The sequence below is a fragment of the Caretta caretta genome, chromosome 10 (genome assembly GCF_965140235.1).
Source record: "Caretta caretta isolate rCarCar2 chromosome 10, rCarCar1.hap1, whole genome shotgun sequence".
Classification (NCBI taxonomy): domain Eukaryota; kingdom Metazoa; phylum Chordata; order Testudines; family Cheloniidae; genus Caretta; species Caretta caretta.
In genome coordinates this window covers 40,333,151-40,354,900 of record NC_134215.1, presented here as the reverse complement: position 1 = coordinate 40,354,900, position 21,750 = coordinate 40,333,151, and the positions used below count along the sequence as shown (strand labels likewise).

At 46.8% G+C, this 21,750-nt stretch overlaps 1 protein-coding gene across 1 annotated transcript in view; it reads left to right on the top strand.

The window, feature by feature from the left end:
* Positions 1 to 20,651, top strand: part of LOXL1 (lysyl oxidase like 1) — a 41,057-nt gene extending 20,406 nt beyond the window's left edge. The window contains exons 2-7 of the mRNA XM_048867538.2: positions 10,216 to 10,324; positions 12,242 to 12,379; positions 13,135 to 13,291; positions 14,753 to 14,848; positions 15,765 to 15,880; positions 17,289 to 20,651. Of these exons, the coding sequence (XP_048723495.2) occupies positions 10,216 to 10,324; positions 12,242 to 12,379; positions 13,135 to 13,291; positions 14,753 to 14,848; positions 15,765 to 15,880; positions 17,289 to 17,295 (623 nt within the window). The 3' untranslated portion in view covers positions 17,296 to 20,651. The remainder of the gene's footprint in view (positions 1 to 10,215; positions 10,325 to 12,241; positions 12,380 to 13,134; positions 13,292 to 14,752; positions 14,849 to 15,764; positions 15,881 to 17,288) is intronic.
* The last annotated feature ends 1,099 nt before the right edge of the window (positions 20,652 to 21,750 follow it).

Sequence of the window (21,750 nt, the reverse complement as noted above, 5' to 3'; positions counted from 1 at the left end):
TGTTATAGCCTTGGCGATCACAACATCCTCTGGCAGAGTTCCACAGGCTGACTGTGTGTTGTGTAAAAAAATACTTCTTTTTGTTTGTTTTTAAACCTGCTGCCTATTAATTTCATTTGGTGACCCCTAGTTCTTGTGTTATGAGAAGAAGTAAATAACACTTCCTTATTTACTTTCTCCACACCAGTCATGATTTCATAGACCCCTATCATATCCCCCCTTAGTCATCTCTTTTCCAAGCTGAAAAGTCCCAGTTTTATTAATCTCTCCTCATACGGAAGCTGTTCCATACCCCTAATCATTTTTGTTGCCTTTTTCTGAACCTTTTCCATTCCAATATATCTTTTTTGAGATGGGACGACCACATCTGCACACAGTGTTCAAAATGTGGGCACATCATGGATTTATATAGAGGCAATATGATATTTTCTGTCTTATTATCTATCCTTTTCTAAATGATTTCCAACATTCTGTTAGCTTTTTTGACTGCTGCTGCACATTTTAGAGAACTATCCACAGTAACTCCAAGATCTCTTTCTTGAATGGTAACAACAAATTTAGACCCCCATCATTTTATACGTATAGTTGGGATTATGTTTTCCAACATGAATTACTTTGCACTTATCAACATTGAATTTCATCTGCCATTTTGTTGCCCAGTCACCTAGTTTTGTGAGATCCTTTTGTAACTCTTTCAGTCTGCTTTGGGCTTAACTATCTTGAGTAGTTTTGTATCATCTGCAAATTTTGCCACTTCAATGTTTACCCCTTTTTCCAGATCATTTATGAATATGTTAAATAGGACTGGTCCCAGTACACACCCCTGGGGGACACTACTATTTACCTCTCTCCATTCTGAAAACTATTTATTCCTACCCTTTGTTTCCTATCTTTTAACCAGTTACCATTCCATGAGAGGACCTTCCCTCTTATCCCATGACAGCTTACTTTGCTTAAGAGCCTTTGGTGAGGGACCTTGTCAAAGACTTTCTGAAAATCTAAGTAAACTATATCCACTGGATCCCCCCTGTCCACATACTTGTTGATCCCCTCAAAGAATTCTAGTAGATTGGTGAGGCATGATTTCCCTTTACAAAAACCATGTTAACTCTTCCACAACAAATTATGTTCATCTATGTGGCTGACAATTCTGTTCTTTACAATAGTTTCAACCAGTTTGCCCGGTACTGAAGTCAGGCTGTAATTGCTGGGATCACCTCTGGAGCTCTTTTAAAAAAATGTCACATTATCTATCCTCCAGTCATTTGGTATGGAAGCTGATTTAAATGATTTAAAGTTTGCATACCACAGTTAGAAGTTCTGCAATTTCACATATGAGTTCCTTCAGAACTCTTGGGTGAATGCCATCTGGTCCTGGTGACTTATTACTATTTAATTTATCAGTTTCTTCCAAAATCTCCTCTAATGACACCTCAATATGGAACAGTTCCTCAGCTCTGTCACCTAAAAAGAATGGCTCAGGTTTGGGAATCTCCCTCACATCTTCAGCCATGAAGACTGAAGCAAAGAATTCATTTAGTTTCTCCGCAATGACCTTATTGTCCTTGAGTGCTCCTTTAGCATCTCAATCGTCCAGTGGACCCATGTGTTGTTTAGCAGACTTCCTGCTTCTGATATACTTAAAAATGCAGGAGAAGCCTGCATTGGCTGGCCACCTACAGACTTTGCAGCTCTGATTTCTGCAATTGACCTTTTGATGGCACCACCCACAGGCTCTGGCTTCCTCCTTGCCCTGGAGGTGCTCAACCCTTGATCCACCTCAACCCCTGATCCACCCCAAGCCCCGCCCCACTCCACCCCTTTCCCCATGCCCCCACTGCCACCCGACCACTGCCTCTTCCCATCCCTGCTCCTCCCGCTCCACCCAGCACCTCCTGCATGCCATGGAACAGCTGATCTTCAGCACGCAGGAGGCACTGGGTGGGAGGGGAAGGGGAGGAGCTAGCTGCCGTTGACTGCTAAGCATCCACTAATTTTTTTCCGTGGGTGCTCCAGCCCTGCAGCACCCACGGAGTCAGCACCTATGGACCACCTTCTCTTTCCTGTTTAGCTGTGGAAACATAGAATCATAGAATATCAGGGTTGGAAGGGATCTCAGGAGGTCATCTAGTCCAACCCCCTGCTCAGAGCATAACTAATCCACAACTAAATCATCCCAGCCAGGGCTTTGTCAAGCCTGACCTTAAAAACTTCAAAGGAAGGAGATTCCACCATGTCAAGGTTCCTTCCCCACTCTGAACTCTAGGGTACAGATGTGGGGACCTGCATGAAAACCTCCTAAGCTTACTTTTACCAGCTTAGGTTAAAACTTCCCCAAGATACAAACTGTTTTACCCTTTGCCCTTGGACTTCCACTGCCACCACCAAATGTTTATCGGGGTTTATTTTATTAGGAAAGCATTGTTTGGAAACGTCTTTCCCCCCAAAATCCTCCCAACCCTTGCACCACACTTCCTGGGGAAGGTTTGATAAAAATCCTCACCAATTTGCATAGGTGACCACAGACCCAAACCCTTGGATCTTAAGAACAATACAAAAAGCATTCAGGTCTTACAAGAAGAATTTTAATAGAAGAAACAGTAAAAAAGAAGTAACAATAAAAAGAATCACCTCTGTAAAATCAGGATGGTAAATACCTCACAGGGTAATTAGATTCAAAACATAGAGAATCCCTCTATGCAAAACCTTAGGTTACAAAAAGACACACAGACAGGAATATCCATTCCATTCAGCACAGCTTAATTTCTCAGCCATTTAAAGAAATCATAATGTAACGCATATCTAGCTAGAGTACTTACTAAATTCTAAGACTCCATTCCTGTTCTGTCCCCGGCAAAAGCATCACACAGACAGACACAGACCCTTTGTTTTTCTCCCTCCTTCCAGCTTTTGAAAGTATCTTGTCTCCTCATTGGTCATTTTGTTCAGGTGTCAGCGAGGTTATCCTAGCTTCTTAACCCTTTACAGGTGAGAGGATTTTTCCTCTGGCCAGGAGGGATTTTAAAGGGGTTTACCCTTCCCTTTATATTTATGACACACCACCTCCCTAGGTAACGCATTCCAGTGTTTCACCACCCTCCTAGTGAAAAAGTTTTTCCTAATATCCAACCTAAACCTCCCCCACTGCAACTTGAGACCATTACTCCTCATTCTGTCATCTGCTACCACTGAGAATAGTCTAGATCCATCCTCTTTGGAACCCCCTTTCAGCTAGTTGAAAGTAGCTATCAAATCCCCCCTCATTCTTCTCTTCCACAGACTAAACAATCCCAGTTCCCTCAGCCTCTCCTCAGAAGTCATGTGTTCCAGTCCCCTAATCATTTTTGTTGCCCTCCACTGGACACTTTCCAATTTTTCCACATCCTTTTCGTAGTGTGGGGCCCAAAACTGGACACAGTACTCCAGATGAGGCCTCACCAATGCCGAATAGAGGGGAACGATCACGTCCCTCGATCTGCTGGCAATGCCCCGACTTATACATCCCAAAATGCCATTGGTCTTCTTGGCAACAATGGCACACTGTTGACTCATATCCAGCTTCTCGTCCACTAGAACCCTTAGGTTTCAGAGTAACAGCCGTGTTAGTCTGTATTTGCAAAAAGAAAAGGAGTACTTGTGGCACCTCAGAGACTAACCAATTTATTTGAGCGTAAGCTTTCGTGAGCTACAGCTCACTTCATCAGATGCATATTGTGGAAAGTACAGAAGACGTTTTTATACACACAAACCATGAAAAAATGGGTGATTATCACTACAAAAGGTTTTCTCTCCCTCCACCCCACTCTCCTGCTGGTAATAGCTTATGTAAAGTGATCACTCTCCTTACAATGTGTATGATAATCAAGGTGGGCCATTTCCAGCACAAATCCAGGGTTTAACAAGAACGTCTGAGGAAGGAGGGGAAGGGGGGGAAGTGCTGGTAGCGTAGGGCCTGAGGAGGGAGTCTACATAGCCAAGATCCATAAACCTGGAAATCCTGGGCGCCCCATCATCTCAGGCATTGGCACCCTGACAGCAGGATTGTCTGGATATGTAGACTCCCTCCTCAGGCCCTACGCTACCAGCACTCTCAGCTACCTTCGAGACACCACTGACTTCCTGAGGAAACTACAATCCATCGGTGATCTTCCTGATAGCACCATCCTGGCCACTATGGATGTAGAAGCCCTCTACACCAACATTCCACACAAAGATGGACTACAAGCCGTCAAGAACACTATCCCTGATAATGTCACGGCTAACCTGGTGGCTGAACTTTGTGACTTTCTCCTTGCCCATAACTATTTTACATTTGGGGACAATGTATACCTTCAAATCAGCGGCACTGCTATGGGTACCCGCAACGCTTCCTCAGCTCTCATCCCCTAATGCCCCTACTCTACTTGCGCTATATTGATGACATCTTCATCATCTGGACCCATGGAAAAGGAGCCCTTGAGGAATTCCACCATGATTTCAACAATTTCCATCCCACCATCAACCTCAGCCTGGTCCAGTCCACACAAGAGATCCACTTCCTGGACACTACAGTGCTAATAAACGATGGTCACATAAACACCACCCCATACCGGAAACCTACTGACCGCTATTCCTACCTACATGCCTCCAGACTTCACCCTGACCACACCACACCATCCATTGTCTACAGCCAAGTTCTGCGATACAACCGCATTTGCTCCAACCCCTCAGACAGAGACAAACACCTACAAGATCTCTATCAAGCATTCTTACAACTACAATACCCACCTGCGGAAGTGAAGAAACAGATTGATAGAGCCAGAAGAGTTCCCAGAAGTCACCTACTACAGGACAGGCCTAACAAAGAAAATAACAGAACGCCACTAGCCGTCACCTTCAGCCCCCAACTAAAACCCCTCCAACGCATTATCAAGGATCTACAACCTATCGTGAAGGATGACCCATCACTCTCACAAATCTTGGGAGACAGGCCAGTCCTTGCCTACAGACAGCCCCCCAACCTGAAGCGAATACTCACCAGCAACCACATACCACACAACAGAACCACTAATCCAGGAACCTATCCTTGCAACAAAGCCCGTTGTCAACTGTGCCCACATATCTATTCAGGGGGCACCATCACAGGGCCTAATAACATCAGCCACACTATCAGAGGCTCGTTCACCTGCACATCTACCAATGTGATATATGCCATCATGTGCCAGCAATGCCCCTCTGCCGTGTACATTGGTCAAACTGGACAGTCTCTACGTAAAAGAATAAATGAACACAAATCAGATGTCAAGAATTATAACATTCATAAACCAGTTGGAGAACACTTCAATCTCTCTGGTTACGCGATTACAGACATGAAACTTGCGATATTACAACAGAAAAACTTCAAATCCAGACTCCAGCGAGAGACTGCTGAATTGGAATTCATTTGGAAATTGGATACAATTAACTCAGGCTTGAATAGAGACTGGGAGTGGCTAAGTCATTATGCAAGGTAACCTATTTTCCCTTGTTTTTTCCTCCCCCCCCCCCCCCCGCCCAGACGTTTTTGTTAAACCCTGGATTTGTGCTGGAAATGGCCCACCTTGATTATCATACACATTGTAAGGAGAGTGATCATTTTACATAAGCTATTACCAGCAGGAGAGTGGGGTGAGGAGAGAGAAAATCTTTGGTAGTGATAATCACCCATTTTTTCATGGTTTGTGTGTATAAAAACGTCTTCTGTACTTTCAACAGAATGCATCCGATGAAGTGAGCTGTAGCTCATGAAAGCTTACGCTCAAATAACTTGGTTAGTCTCTAAGGTGCCACAAGTACTCCTTTTCTTTTTAGAACCCTTAGGTCCTTTTCTGCAGAACTGCTGCCTAGACATTCGGTCCCTAGTCCATAGCGGTCCATGGGATTCATCTGTCCTAAGTGCAGGACTCTGCACTTGTCCTTGTTGAACCTCATCAGATTTCTTTTGGCCCAATCCTCCAATTTGTCTAGGTCCCTCTGTATCCCATCCCTACCCTCATAGAATCATAGAATCTCAGGGTTGGAAGGGACCTCAGGAGGTTATCTAGTCCAACCCCCTGCTCAAAGCAGAACCAATCCCCAATTTTTGCCCCAGATCCCTAAATGGCCCCCTCAAGGATTGAACTCACAACACTGGGTTTAGCAGGCCAATGCTCAAACCACTGAGCTATCCCTCCCTCCAGCGTATCTACCTCTCCTCCCAGTTTAGTGTCATCTGCAAACTTGCTGAGGGTGCAATCCACACCATCCTCCAGATCATTAATGAAGATATTGAACAAAACCGGCCCCAGGACCGACCCTTGGGGCACTCCACTTGATACCGGCTGCCAACTAGACATGGAGCCATTGATCACTACCCGTTGAGCCCGACAATCTAGCCAGCTTTCTATCCACCTTATCGTCCATTCATCCAGCCCATACTTCTTTAACTTGCTGGCAAGAATACTGTGGGAGACCATGTCAAAAACTTTGCTAAAGTCAAGGAACAACACGTCCACGGCTTTCCCCTCATCCACAGAGCCAGTTATCTCATCATAGAAGGCAATTAGATTAGTCAGGCATGACTTGCCCTTGATGAATCCATGCTGACTGTTCCTGATCACTTTCCTCTCCTCTAAGCACTTCAGAATTGATTCCTTGAGGACCTGCTCCATGATTTTTCCAGGGACTGAGGTGAGGCTGATTGGCCTGTAGTTCCCCGGATCCTCCTTCTTCCCTTCTTTAAAGATGGGCACTACATTAGCCTTTTTCCAGTCGTCCGGGACCTCCACCGATCGCCATGAGTTTTCAAAGATAATGGCCAATGGCTCTGCAATCACATCCGCCAACTCCTTTAGCACTCTTGGATGCAGCGCATCCGGCCCCATGGACTTGTGCTCGTCCAGCTTTTCTAAATATTCCCGAACCACTTCTTTCTTCTCAGAGGGCTGGTCACCTCCTCCCCATGCTGTGCTGCCCAGTGCAGTAGTCTGGGAGCTGACCTTGTTCATGAAGACAGGGGCAAAAAAAGCATTGAGTACATTCACTTTTTCCACATCCTCTGTCACTAGGTTGCCTCCCTCATTCAGTAAAAGACACACACTTTCCTTGACTTTCTTCTTGTTGCGAACATACCTGAAGAAACCCTTCTTGTTACTCTTAACATCTCTTGCTAGCTGCAACTCCAGGTGTGATTTGGCATTCCTGATTTCACTCCTGCGTGCCCGAGCAATATTTTTATACTCTTCCCTGGTCATCTGTCCCATCTTCCACTTCTCGTAAGCTTCTTTTTTATGTTTAAGATCAGCAAGGATTTCACTGTGAAGCCAAGCTGGTCAACTGCCATATTTACTATTCTTTCTACACTTCAGGATGGTTTGTCCCTCTAACCTCAATAAGGATTCTTTAAAATACAGCCAGCTCTCCTGGACTCCTTTCCCCCTCATGTTATTCTCCCAGGGGATCCTGCCCATCAATTCCCTGAGGTTGTCAAAGTCTGCTTTTCTGAAGTCCAGGGTCCGTATTCTGCTGCTCTCCTTTCTTCCTTGTGTCAGGATCCTGAACTCGACCATTTCATGGTCACTGCCTCCCAGGTTCCCATCCACTTTTGCTTCCCCTACTAATTCTTCCCGGTTTGTGAGCAGCAGGTCAAGAAGAGCTCTGCCCCTAGTTGGTTCCTCCAGCACTGACAACAGGACATTGTCCCCTATACTTCCCAAAAACTTCCTGGATTGTCTGTGCACCGCTGTATTACTCTCCCAGCAGATATCAGGGTGATTGAAGTCTCCCATGAGAACCAGGGCTTGCGATCTAGTAACTTCCGTTAGTTGCCAGAAGAAAGCCTCGTCCACCTCATCCCCCTGGTCCGGTGGTCTATAGCAGACTCCCACCATGACATCACCCTTGTTGCTCACACTTCTATACTTAATCCAGAGACTCTCAGGTTTTTCTGCAGTTTCATACCGGAGTTCTGAGCAGTCATACTGCTCTCTTACATACAGTGCAACTCCCCCACCTTTTCTGCCCTTCCTGTCCTTCCTGAACAGTTTATATCCATCCATGACAGTACTCCAGTCATGTGAGTTATCCCACCAAGTCTCTGTTATTCCAATCACATCATAATTCCTTGACTGTGCCAGGACTTCCAGTTCTCCCTGCTTGTTTCCCAGGCTTCTTGCATTTGTGTATAGGCACTTGAGATAACTTGCTGTTTGTCCTGCTTTCTTAGTATGAGGCAGGAGCCCTCCCCTCTCGCACTCTCCTGCTCATGCTTCCTCCCGGTATCCCACTTCCCCACTTACCTCAGGGCTTTGGTCTCCTTCTCCTGGTGAACCTAGTTTATAACCCTCCTCACTAGGTTAGCCAGCCTGCTTGCCAAGATTCTCTTCCCTCTCTTCGTTAGGTGGAGCCCGTCTCTGCCTAGCACTCCTCCTTCTTGGAACACCATCCCATGGTCAAAGAATCCAAAGCCTTCTCTCTGACACCACCTGCATAGCCATTTGTTGACTTCCACGATTCAACGGTCTCTACCCAGGCCTTTTCCTTCCACGGGAGGATGGACGAGAACACCACTTGCCCCTCAAACTCCTTTATCCTTCTTCCCAGAGCCACGTAGTCTGCAGTGATCTGCTCAAGGTCATTCTTGGCAGTATCATTGATGCCCACGTGGAGAAGCAGGAAGGGGTAGCGATCTGAGGGCTTGATGAGTCTCGGCAGTCTCTCTCTCACATCGTGAATCCTAGCTCCTGGCAAGCAGCAGACTTCTCGGTTTTCCCGGTCGGCGTGCCAGATAGATGACTCAGTCCCCCTGAGGAGAGACTCCCCGATCACCACCACCCGCCTCCTTCTCTTGGGAGCAGTGGTCATGGAACCCCCATCCCTAGGACAGTGCATCTCATGCCTTCCAATTGACGGAGTCTCCTTCTGTTCCCTTCCCTCAGATGTATCCTCTAGTTCACTCTCCGCATTAGTACCTGTGGAAAGAACATGAAATCAGTTGCTTACCTGCATCATACACCCCTTTCAGTGCGAAGGAAGGTAAATATTGGCCCTTCACCTCTTCTCATAACTAGATTAGCTCCCTATTTGCCACCTTCTATACTTTTGCCAAATATTAATCTCTCTCCCGTTATATCTCAACTAGAGTTACGGTGCCCCATACTCCAGCAAGGCAGCAACATCCTGGACTAGCCCTTTTGTAGAGTTGTAATGATCATTCTCCTCTCACTAAGTCCCAGGATCCAGTTTGTGAGATGTTGGTTTCACAGGCCATGTCTACACTATAAAGTTTAATCAGTGTAAGTTATGTTAGCATTCTGCCACCAAGTTTTGTATATTGCCCAAGTGTGTTTCACCGCAAGCCTATCCCCAGATCCTTTCCCTGATCAGAATTTCTGAAACTTGTGTTTGTAATGTCCTCGTGAAATCCCTGGGGCCAAGATTATGCCCTCCCCTTTCTGAGTATGACACATTCTGAGTTCAGTGGAACATTGAGAGAAAATTTAAGCAATCAGATTGTCTAATGCAGAGAGCATTAGTTCCCTGGAAAAGCCCTGTCAGTACCACCTGTAACCATCACAGCACCCAGATCTAGAATGCACAGCTTCTTGGCAGCCTCTTTTCCTTTTCAGATTCACCCAGGGAGGTGGTGTGGTCTAGCCAAAAGGAGTGAATAGATCAAAAGCTTCCATTACTGATTTCTGTGCTATCACTTGTCTGTGGATTCCCTGGCATGTTACCAAGGCTGTTAATCTTTCATGCCCACTAAATTCACTTTAAAAAATAAATAATTAAATAGGAAGAACTCATTTCTGGTGCTGTCTCCCAGCCAGGTTGGTACTAAGGTAATTGCTATCTCCGCTGGTTTGGAAGGAAAAAGAAGCCACAATCCACTGCAAATCTGATGGGTAACCCAGCCAATGGAATCTTTCATTTAATCAGTTCCAGGAGGCTGGATGAAGCAGGCTGCCTTTGAAAATGTAAGTTTGATTTGCCAATGAAACGGAGGTGGGAGGGGGGAAGTGAAGAGGATTTCCATCTTTAGCTGAAATTAAAAAAACATGGCAGTCACCAAGGCAAGCTTTCCCAATGAGATTAGGAGCAGCTGCCTCCAAGTCTGAGAATACTGCTGTGTCAGACGCACATCGCGAGCAGCTCCTGTTAGTCTTTAAGTGGCTGATGTATTTTCAGGCTTTTCTCAGGCTGCGTCTCTATCTTTTACAGGCCTCCCTGACTTAGTACCTGATCCAAACTATGTCCAGGCCTCCACCTACATCCAGAGAGCTCACCTCTATTCTCTCCGCTGTGCCGCTGAGGAAAAGTGCCTCGCCAGGTAAGGAGATGCGTGACTCCATGTTGCCAACTCTTGTGATTATACATGAGTATTGTACTATTTGGGGTTCTCCCTGAAGCCCCAGTTCCTGGAGTCAGGAGATTAGGGAAGAATCTGAACTTTCCTATATAAAAGAAGTTTCTAACCCTTGTGGTTGCAGAGAAAAGCTGGACAACTTAAAGGCTCAGAAACCTGAAGGCAAAGAAAAATAATCCAATTTTTTCAATCTCATGATTTTTAAACAATCTCATGATTTTTGAATGTTTGGAGTTCATGATACTGTTGTCGCTACCTTGGTATTAATGATGGGCCAGCCAAAAATCTGGTTGAATTTGGAAAGCTTCCGGTGTTAACTCAGAGGTGCGCAAATTTGGCCAGCAAAAGCACTAAACAGGAAGTCTAGGAGAGAATGAATCTGAGGATTGTTGTTTTACTGTTGTACAGCCCTTTTCTGCACATGTCCAGATTTCTGAGAAGGGACAAAAAATTTCAATGAAAACCATTTTTAATAGAAAAAAATCATTTGTGCCCATGAAAATCTACCTTCATTCACTGTGGATACAATGGAATGTGAAGATTCGTGTAACTGTTCTTTCTAGTTCATACACTGAATATATTGGTGATTGATATTCTATTAAATTAGAGGTTTCAGAGTAGCAGCCGTGTTAGTCTGTATACGCAAAAAGAACAGGAGGACTTGTGGCACCTTAGAGACTAACAAATTTATTTGAACATAAGCTTTCATGAGCTACAGCTCACTTCATTGGATGCATAGATAGATAAATAGATAGATGCCACCATCACTAATAGTCTCTGGAATTTACTTGGCATTTCTGTAGCTGCTTAAGGCAGTGCTGTGCTGAATATAATGAAACATTGCCTTTGCTTGGTGAGGACCAGATTCTGATACAGCTGGTCACATTGGGTAGTATCTTACTCTGTACATAGTGCCATTAACACCAGTGTAGTAAGGTGATGTTTGACAGGAGTAAGGGTATCAGAATCTGGCCTTAATTAAGCAGATGTGCCTTGGAATGCACAGTATTAGCAGATGCGGCTCATATATTAATGAGGGGCTGGGTTATTTTACGTGATGTATTTTTGTTCCCCTTGCAATGACTCATCTCAGCTTCCCTGCACTGTAAAGTTTAGAGCGCACATAGAATTGCAATCAGTTCCTGTGCTCAAAATGAACTTTGTGTGAAGGGCCCACTTGGAGCTGGGCAGCTGTTCTCAGCTGGACTCTTAGCACCACTTAAACCCAACAATTAAGCAATTGATGCCTCAGCCTTGTCACGCTCTGTATAACCCTTCTCCTCCAATGGGGTAGCAGAGCCTTTCCCTCCCCCTCCCCTGCCCTCCCTCCCAGGGGCAGGTTATGACAAGCTGAACTGAGCAAATAATGAATTTTTTTGTTTGGCTGAAGAAAAGACGGGTTCAATTAAAACAAAAACCATGTTTTTCAAAACATTTCATTAAATCAAAAACTTGGAAAATCTAATTTTGGAATGTTGCAGTTGTTTTGAAATTACCGGTAATCTGCTTTCAAGTTTTGTGTTCTGATTCAGCCAACTTCGTGTGTTTTCACCACCACCACCCCTTTGTTTTTTTTAACCAGCCACATTGGAAAAGAAAATGCTGCTTCAAACTGAATAGCTGAAACGAAAAGTTTTGACTTAAAATCAAACCCAGAAGGGATACATCAGCTTTAACCCGAATTCAGGAACAGTTTCTGAGCTAAAAAATAAAATAAAATGCATTTTTCAGCAAAAAAATCTATTCACTGAAAAAAATTCCCTCTGCTCCAAGTAGAAGCTCCATCCCTCAGCCCATCCAGTGCTCAGATGTCACCAGCTGTTTTCAGGGTGAAGTGACTTTCACCCATCTCCCCCATTTCCTTCCTTTTAACCCCTTCAGCACTGCCTACACCCCCGAGGCCACCGACTACGACATCCGGGTGCTGCTGAGGTTCCCGCAGCGGGTGAAGAACCAGGGCACAGCAGACTTCCTGCCCAACCGCCCCCGCCACAACTGGGAGTGGCACAGCTGCCACCAGTAAGTTGAGGAGAACTTGGCACTCCTCAGCAACTTACTAGTCCATCTCTGGGTGACAGGGCCTTGCCAAGGGGACCCTCCTTTGGTGGGCAGAGGCTGGTATCCAGCCGTGGGGAGCCACCCAGGCTGGTTCAGGGTGAGGCTCGGTTCAGTAAAGTAGCTTGAGTACATGCTTCAGCGTTTTGCTGAACTGGGATCTAGGTCAATATGCTGAGGATTAGAGCCACCCCTGGCTATAGATCAATGGACTTGCCTCCTCCATTCCCACCTTACTTTCCTCTCTCCATTTTCTCATTCCCTCACTCCAATCCTTTTTTTCTTTCTTTTTTCCTCTGCTCCTCTTTTCTTTCATCCTTTCTCTGCAATATTTATTTATCCCACCCCACAAACCCAAAACCATTTCCCTGCCAGCTCCTCCTCCTGTCTCCATGCTGCTCAGAGTGAGTATCCTGTGCTGATCCCAAAGGGTCAGGCCACATCATCACGGACCCCTGAACTGAGTGCCACGGGCAAAGAGAAGTTTGGGCTTCTAATGTTGTGACCTATGCATTGTGGGAGCAGGTGGCTTTCAAGAAGCCGCACACTCCATCGCTCAGAGCCCCAGCATTTTCTAAATGTGGGGTGGGGAGGATCTGGGATCCTGCCACTTTCCCTGCCCCCGCGCACTCCTGGGCTGCTCTGGTGCCCCTGCACCCACCCAGCATATATCTGTGAATATCGCTGTGGTACATGCTTCTGCCCTGGGTTTCCCCCAGGCACTACCACAGCATGGACGAGTTCAGCCACTACGACCTGCTGGATGCGGCCACAGGGAGAAAGGTGGCCGAGGGCCACAAGGCTAGCTTCTGCCTGGAGGACACCACCTGCGACTTTGGGAACCTGAAGCGCTATGCCTGCACTTCACATACCCAGGTGAGAGGAGGAGGAGATGTGTCCAACGAATTCAGGGCCACTCTACCGTCTGGCTGCAATTTAGTGCAGGGCTTTCTTCCCCGACCATCCCAGTCTCCCAGGACACCCAGCTGTGAGTGGGCAGGAAGAGTCACCTATGGGAGCTGCGGAAGGGATTAGTGAGTGTCTGGACCTGGTCAGGAATCTCCCTCACTCAGGGCATCATGCCAGTGCAGGGGTTACACCTCCCTCTGGAATATCAAGCAGGCTCAGGTGGGCATGTCCTATTGATTTCCTGGCACAGGCACTGGAGCCCTCCCCAAAGGGCGGGGAGGTCGATCCCACCCCCTGCGAAGCCAGAGGGGCGCCGGGGAGCGAAAGCAGCCCCCTGCCTGTGTCCCGGGCTCCCCGCCCGGGGCAGGTAGAGGGACCCACACTCCCCACAGCTGCCCATGCAGCTCTCCCCAACCTGGCTCCAGCCCAGGAGGGAGGGGGGCTCGGAATCGTAGCCCAGCCATAATAAGAGCCAGGCGGGCAGCTGTGCGGAGCCTGGGTCCCTCCACCTGCCCTGGGCGGGGGACACGGGCCAGGGATGCCCTCAGCAGCCCCCCACACTCCGAGCAGGTGGAGGGACCCAGTCTCCGCACAGCTGCTGCCTGGGCTCCCTAGGTGGGCTCCCTCCACGCTAGCCTGGCTGTGGGGGGGCTGGCTTGGGGGGGAGAGGAGGGGAAGGGTCGGAGTCCACCCCGGTGAAAAGTGTACCAGCCAGGCCCCACTTCCCCGGTTCTGGCTCCTCTGTTTCCTGGGCTTGCCCAGCGCAGGGAAAGGAGAGGCACCCAGGGCAGCAACATCTTTGGCTGAGCATTCGGTAGTGCTTTTGTATGTATATATCTATATAGGATTAGTCTGCACTCCACGCTTGAATCTTTCTGATGCTCAGATATATAGGGCTGAGCAAAACACAGATGCACCAATTTTTCCTGAAATGAAGTAAAATAGTTATTCCAGATGGGCACAGCAATCCACTCCAGTATTTTCATATAGCCATCACAGGCATTACATTTGCTGGACAGTCCTCAGACTGCTTGTTCCCTTCGCATTCAAAATGCCTGAACTGGATGATTGTGTCCACCAGGAATGGACTCTGCATGCAGACCTTGGGAAGGAGAAAAACCTGAACTAGATTCCTTTGCCCACATGGAATGGACTCTGCAATACAGCTCCTGGGAGAAAAACATGTGTTTTGCAATAGTAAAAGTTGCAGACTAGACAGGCCACCTGCACAGAATTGAGCAGTGTGGGTAATTCCTGAACATATTTCTATATAAAGAAAGAGAGGGAACAACAGAAAAGGAAAAATGAGAAATGCTAAAGATAAAAAGCAAAGTCCATACCCTGTGTTATGCAGGAGGTCAGACTAGATGAACTGATGGCTCCGTGTGGGCCCTATGAATTGTGAGCACTGCTCTTTCCTTTTGTCAGGGCTTGAGTCCCGGTTGCTATGACACCTACAATGCCGACATTGATTGCCAGTGGATTGACATAACAGACGTTCAGCCTGGAAATTACATCCTAAAGGTTGGTTTCCCTGTATGTAGAGCTTCTCTGTACGAGCCATTGCCATGGATAGAGCTAGGCAGTTACTCGTGAAATCCATGGTGAATTTAGTGCTGGATTTTGGTTTGTGTGTGTCCACGGCCCCATTGCTAGTCCCCTTGGTTGTGAACATCCATCCTCAAAGCATGTGAATAATATGGCTGATCAGACATTTGTTTGAGGACAGAAGCAGCTGCACGGAGGGCCCAGTCACAAGCTACACATTGGCAATTAGAAGTAACAGTGGGAGTGGGGGAGAGGTATGAAAATGAAACAATAGCTGGTAACCCCAAGAACAGATGGAAAGAAAGCCATTGTGTACTCATACTCAAACACATTTTTAGGACCAAATTAAGCCCTGCTACGAGTGGGCACAATGCCATTCGGTTCAAGGGAAGCTAAGCCCAATTACACCAGCGCTGAATTTGACTCTCTTTGTTTACAGCTTTCTTTTTTTGACCATTTGCTACAGTGAAGCAAGATGGTTGCATCAGGATAACAAACTGTTTTCTTGGAAGAAAGTGGAGGTGTTTTACCTGTAGAAGAAACCATAAAAGTAGAATAGCAAAACTGCCCATGATAGTTTAGTTCCCTAAAAGGAATAACACCCACACCAACCCCGTAAATAATGTGCATTTTTCATTGAAAAAAATTCTAGTTGTACATTATCATGTGTTTACAGTAAAGCCCAGGGACTCGCCAAGAACTGGGCCCCATTGCACTAGGTGCTGTACAGCCACAGAGTAGTAGCTAGTCCTTGTCCTGATTTACAAGCTAAATAGACAAGTTAGACACAAGGGGTCTAACACACAATTACATCTCTCTCGCTCGCTCTCTCTCTCTCCACTGACTATCAGAGGAACTGTTTCCTGATGTGGTCTTTGTCTTGTTTTCTCAGGTTCAAGTGAACCCCAAGTACCTGGTGCTGGAGTCTGACTTCACCAACAATGTTGTGAGGTGCAATATTCACTATACTGGACGCTACGTTGCCACTACAAACTGCAAAATTGCCCAGTAAGAGCACTGGTGAAACTCTCCCACTCCTTGTGTGTTTGCCTGGGTTCTTCCATTGCTGTGGTATCCAGGCATCTCACCTCTTTCTTTTTCTGCCTCCATCACTTCTTGGTGGTGTAGACTTACAGATCAAAAGGGAAATGTAAGGATGGAGCTGCCAGGGAGCTGCTGTTGGGGAGGGACATGGGAAATGCAGAAATGGTACTTGAATCAGGGGTGGGGAAAGGGTCTTTCCAGAACTAGACCTGAGGGTCTAGTGCAGCAGTTCTCAAACTTCATTGCATCATGACCCCCTTCTGACAACAAAAATTACTACATGACCCCAGGAGGGGGGACCGAAGACTGAGCCCACCCGAGCCCTGCCGCCTGAGCCCCATTGCCCCCCGTTGCGGGGGCAAAGCTGAAACTCAATGGCTTCTGCCCTGGGCAGGGAACATGTAACCTTAGCCCTGGGTGGTGGGGCTTGTCCTTCAGACTTGCTGGGGCCTAGGGCCAACACCAGTCTTGGCGACCCCATTAAAATGGGGTCCCAAGCCACAGTTTGAGAATCCCTGGTCCAGTGGAGCAACAGTTGGCACCTGAAATGGAGTTGTTCTGTGTCCAGCTGCCACCTTCAGAATAATCTGCTCCCCAAGCAGCCCTTTGCCACAGAACAAAAAACAACTTGCTCTGCTCCCTTATTCAGTGTTAGGCTGTGGTCTCATCAACACCATTCCCGTGAGATGTCTGCGGGATTCCTGCCAGGCACTGCTACGGGTCCTGGGAGCTGTTTCCCTCGTCAGTGCTCCATGCCACAGTGGGACAGGATGCCTTGCCGGCATTCTATGAGTTGTGAATCTCAATTAAACTCACAGGCTGAAATCCTTGCCCCATTAACATCAATAGGAGCTTTGCCATTGATTTTAGGGGGGGCCAGAGTTTCATCCATAGGTCCTCCAGATCCCAGGGAAGACCAGGCTGTATTGTATGGGATCTGGGATTTCCAGATTGCTCTGTAGCTTTCTGGTGCCTAACTCCCTCTCAGGATCTGGGCCATGGTGGGTGTGCTAGTTGGCAGCTGAACCTTAGCTGGGCTACCCCTCCCTTCACATAACAAGCCACAATAAAGTTACTACCATTTTTCCACTGAAACTTTTTTTAGTGGAAATTAGCTTTTTGACCAAAAATTAAAATATTCATTTTGGTCATTATTATTGCAGATTTTCTGTGCACACTTTCAGTAAACATTTTAGTTTTTCAGTTTAGTTTTTGGTTTTCAAAGATTGAAAATTTTTACCAAATGCATGTTTGCCATAATAAGGGGTCGGGGGACAGAGATGACACAGGACTTTTTTTTTTCCCCTTCCTAAAAATAATGAGCATTTTCCAACCAGTCTGCCTGCTGAGTGCTCTTATTTTCCTCTTGCAGGTCGTGATCCACACAGGGAGGGGTGCATGACACCTGACCCCCACCTCCCAATCCAAATTCAATGCTTTCAAGATGGCATTTGAGATGTCAGCTTCTGAGGTGCATGATACAGTGGGGCATCAGACGTTTGTCCATTCCAGCAGCCCCTGGAGACAAAAAAAGTATTTCTCAATTTTAAGAACATGAGGGAAATGAGAGTGATTATTTTAAATATTTTTATACTTAACTTTTCTTCAATCTTTGGGGCTTTTCTCTGTTTCCACGTGGAGTTTGCTGATGATTTAGGTGAAATAAAACAAGGGTTATTACTGTACTAGGCACTACCAATATCTGTAGATTACATGCTATATCGGTAGATAGCTCTATAGTCTAAACTGTGCCCTGCTGTACAATATGGGGCTGTATTTTTGTGCAGGTTTGCTAGTGACATTACAAATCCTAGCCCCCAGCCTCACAGTAAGAATACAGCTGTAATCTGGGTGTATTTTATTTTGTATAATCTGACACCAACACACTCCAAATAGGAATTAAGGTGAAAAGTTTCAAATGCGACCTCTGGTTTTGTCTACGTTCCTGAGTGCCCAGTCTAAGACTTCTAGGATCTGATTGTCAGAGGTACTGAGCACCTGCAGTTCCCATTGCCTTCAGCTGGAATAGTGGGTATTCAGGGCTTCTGAAATCAAGCCCAAATTGTTCTGTTTTAGGACACCCAACGTTTAGCCAAATCTCTAGGGCTAAAATCTTCTTTCAGTACCTGTAATGTTACAAGTCATTGACCCAGGCCCCATTGTGCTAGGTGCTGTTCAGATACAGAACAACAAACTGGTCCCTGTCCAAAGAATTTACAACTTAAGTAAAGCAATGCAACGTCACTCAGTACTGACATCACAGTCAGAGGGCACTGCATTTAGCCATATAAAACAGTCAGAGGGGTTACTCCTGATTTACACTGGTGAACGTGAGATCAGAATCTGTCAGGGAGTTTTAATTTTTATTCAGTTTAAAGGGATGCTGTCAACTGAATATTTATATTTTGTTTAAAAAGCCGGAAGGGATTAAAAAATACCTAATATGACTGGAAATATCTTAGTTTATAATTTAAAAGAAAAATAATAATCACATCAGGTTGTTTTATAATTTTTTAAAAATTAGTGTTAAACTTTCCCCTACAGCGTTGTGAATCCAAACACCAACAGGACAGGGGGATTGTGACAGGCTTCCCACAGGGTGCCACCTGGAACTGGGGTACCACTGAGCCTTCTGACCCACAAGCCTGGGCTCTCTCTCACACTGTACTGCTGTGACAAGCTGCAGATATGCTCCTGGTCTTACATTTCCACCAGCATATACAGAGGTAGGAACACACCCAGCTGCAGTTACATGCAGGGTCTCTGACTAGCCACTGCACAAACCAACAGTAGAAAGGCTAAAACCAAAGTAACTCTCAGCTCCCCAGTCACCACCCCCCTCTGGAGCATAAACCCAAAATTATACTGTCTTGCGCTGCACAGGGAACTACAGCATAAGCTCATAGATTTCTCCACTTCCCCCTCAATGTGGAGAGGAATATACAACAGCCTATCTGAGCTAAAATTCCTATGCACTTCATTCCAAACTCACTGGTTTAGATTAAAACGTAAAATAAATTTATTAATTACAAAAGATAGATTTTAACTGATTATAAGGGATAGCAAACAGATCACAGTGGATCTAGCAAATAAACAAAAATGCAACCTAAACTTATTATCCTAGAGAGATTGGATATGAATAGCAGATTCTCACCCTAACTGATGGTACAGACTTGTAGATTCTTAAGGCACAAGCTGCATTAGCTTTACATCTTGGGTTTCTCAGGTCTTCATACACAGGCTAGAAATCCCTTTAGCCTGGGTCCAGCACTTCCTCCAGTTCAGTTTTTGTTCCTCGGATGTTTCCAGGAGTCTTCTCGTGTGGGAAGTCACTCCATTGCCTTATATAGCTTTCGCATATGAGATGAGGTCACTCCATTGCCTTATATAGCTTTCGCATATGGTGGGAACCCTTTGTTTTAAAACTTGGTTCCCAGCCCAATCTGTGGAAAAATACTAACATCTGGAGTCCAGAGACATGTAGTCTGGTCACATGACCTTGCAGTGTTATAGCAGCCATTGCTTACAGGCTGGTCAAAATGCCTACAGGAAGATTAAACATTCCACAGTCCATTTTTTTGCTGATGGGTCATCAGCCCCGTCTGACTTCTTCATTGTTGTACCTGAAAGGCTGGCTGTGCGTGTTTTCCAGAGTAATCCTGTAGCAAGTCGCTGACTCACCAGCGTGGCACCTCCTGCTGGTCACCCGGGAATTAGCTCAATTCCAGCACTCAGAGTGCCTCCTGCTGGCCAGTGTCCCTCCTGCCCCAGGCCCCATGTCCCTCCCAGTCCCCGGTGCCCCTTTCCTTGCAGTGCTGCCCTGCAGCAGTGCCCCCACACTCTGGGTCTCCCCTCCCAGGGGAACCCCCTCCCTCTATGCCCACCTTGCCTCAGTGACTACTGCCAGTCGTCATTTAGCCCCCTTTCTCTGGGACAAACTTCAGTCTGTAATGGCCACTCATCATTGGCAAGGGGGTTGGACCATCTGCCTCTGCCTATCCCCGGCTACACCTTTAACAAGGCCGCAACTGGAGCTCTCCAGCTCCTGTTGCCCTTCCCCAGCATTGCTCTGCTTCAGGTACCCTGTGCTCCCAGGCAGCTAGGTCCTTCCCACTCCAAGGCTGGCGTGAGTAAATTCAGTGTGACTACGCTAAGGGGTACTACATTAAGTACCCCCAGGATATGTCTATACCACAAAAGCTGTGCAGGGCCAGTCTACGGGGTTAGCATGAATCCAGCTAGAATGGCTAACAATAGCAATGAAAACAGCACAGGGCAGGTGTACAGCCCCAGCATGAGCCCTGGGTATGTACTCAGCTTCCTAGCCCACGCTGCACTGTCTTTCTGGTTGTTGTTACCTGCACTGGATTCGAGCTAGGTAGGTTATGCTAGGCTGTGCACAGCTCTTGCAGTGTAGATACACCCTAAGTAATACTATTGCAGGGACAGCTGCAGCTGCATATGCTGTTATAGTTCCCCAGGCTCCATAACGGAGGAGAGGGTGGGCCTCAGAACGAAGCCTCGGAGCCAAATAATACCCTGTCCCCCCTGAACTTTGGATCTGAACCCAGGCTTTGTGAATCAGGACCGAGGCTTCTGGTCTTGCGCCACAACAGTATTGAGTAGCCTAATGAACCCATATGTGATCAGTGAAAGGTTTAAAGCTATTACAGGTTATACAGTGCAGCTATATTTGTGAGCCAACCAATGAAATAAAATCCTTTTTCAATCACTATGATGCAGGAAATTAGCATTATTATTGACGTACCAAGCGCTCTTTGCCATTGTATCTGATACTATAATATATGGCAATGACTAGCAGAGCTGTTAAAGGACTAGAGCTACCCTGGGCTGAGTTCTTAACCATCTGCCTGATGTGACATGGATGGCCCCCGCTTCCACACTCCCCCCTTCCCCTCCGTGCTGGATCAGGAATGAAAATGAGGAATCCACTTATCAGTGACTCTGGAGAGGCTCCTCTGCATTACGTTTAGAGGTAGGCTCAAGCAGCAATGTTTGGCTCCAGGTCTCAACCTTCCCAAAGTTCAGGAGAGTTTGGCTCTGGGTTTTGTTTTGGGCCTGTCTCCGGGTAGTCTTGAGCAAAGTAGTGAGAACTGGAACAGAGCCACCTGGGAGCTGCATGTTGCTGTCAGCACTGGAGCCAGAAGGAATTGATTGCTGGCATCATGTGAGCTTGATCTCCATGCTGCTTCCGCAGCAGAGTCACCTGATGGATGCTTTGTGCCACCATGCATCTTGCATGGCTCTAGGACCACTCTGGAGATGTTGCACAGACCCAGTGCAATCTCAACAGGCTCCAATCCGGCCATGCCCATCCCTCCCCCCGCACCCTCCCCCAGACCTAAATTAATCCCCAACCTGGAAAAAAGAGATTGCCCCATAATTCATCCTGCTGCTCCTCCTGTTTCCACCCATGCCCCAGCGCTCTCCACTTCCTCCATCTCCCCTCCTAGGCAGAACACAGGAGGGAGAAATCTTAGCTTCGTTTCCCGAGGAGGGGAGTGGGGTAAAGGTATCAGGAGACCCCACTCTTCTTCATTTTTGCTCTCTCCATGGATCATTGGGCGCAGTCCAGGGCCACCCAGGGTGGGGGCAAGTGGGGCAATTTGCTCCAAGCCCCGGGCCCCGCAGACAGGTCAGGCGCAATTTCGGCAGCAATTCAGCAGCGGGTCTTTCAGTCCCTCTCTTCCTCGTCGGCGGCACTTTGGCAGCAGCTCGATCGCTCCGCTTCAGTCTTCTGTGGCAATTCAGCGGTGGGTACTCCTGTCCTCTTCTTTCTTCGGTGGCATGACTTGGGTTTTTCTTTTTTTTTT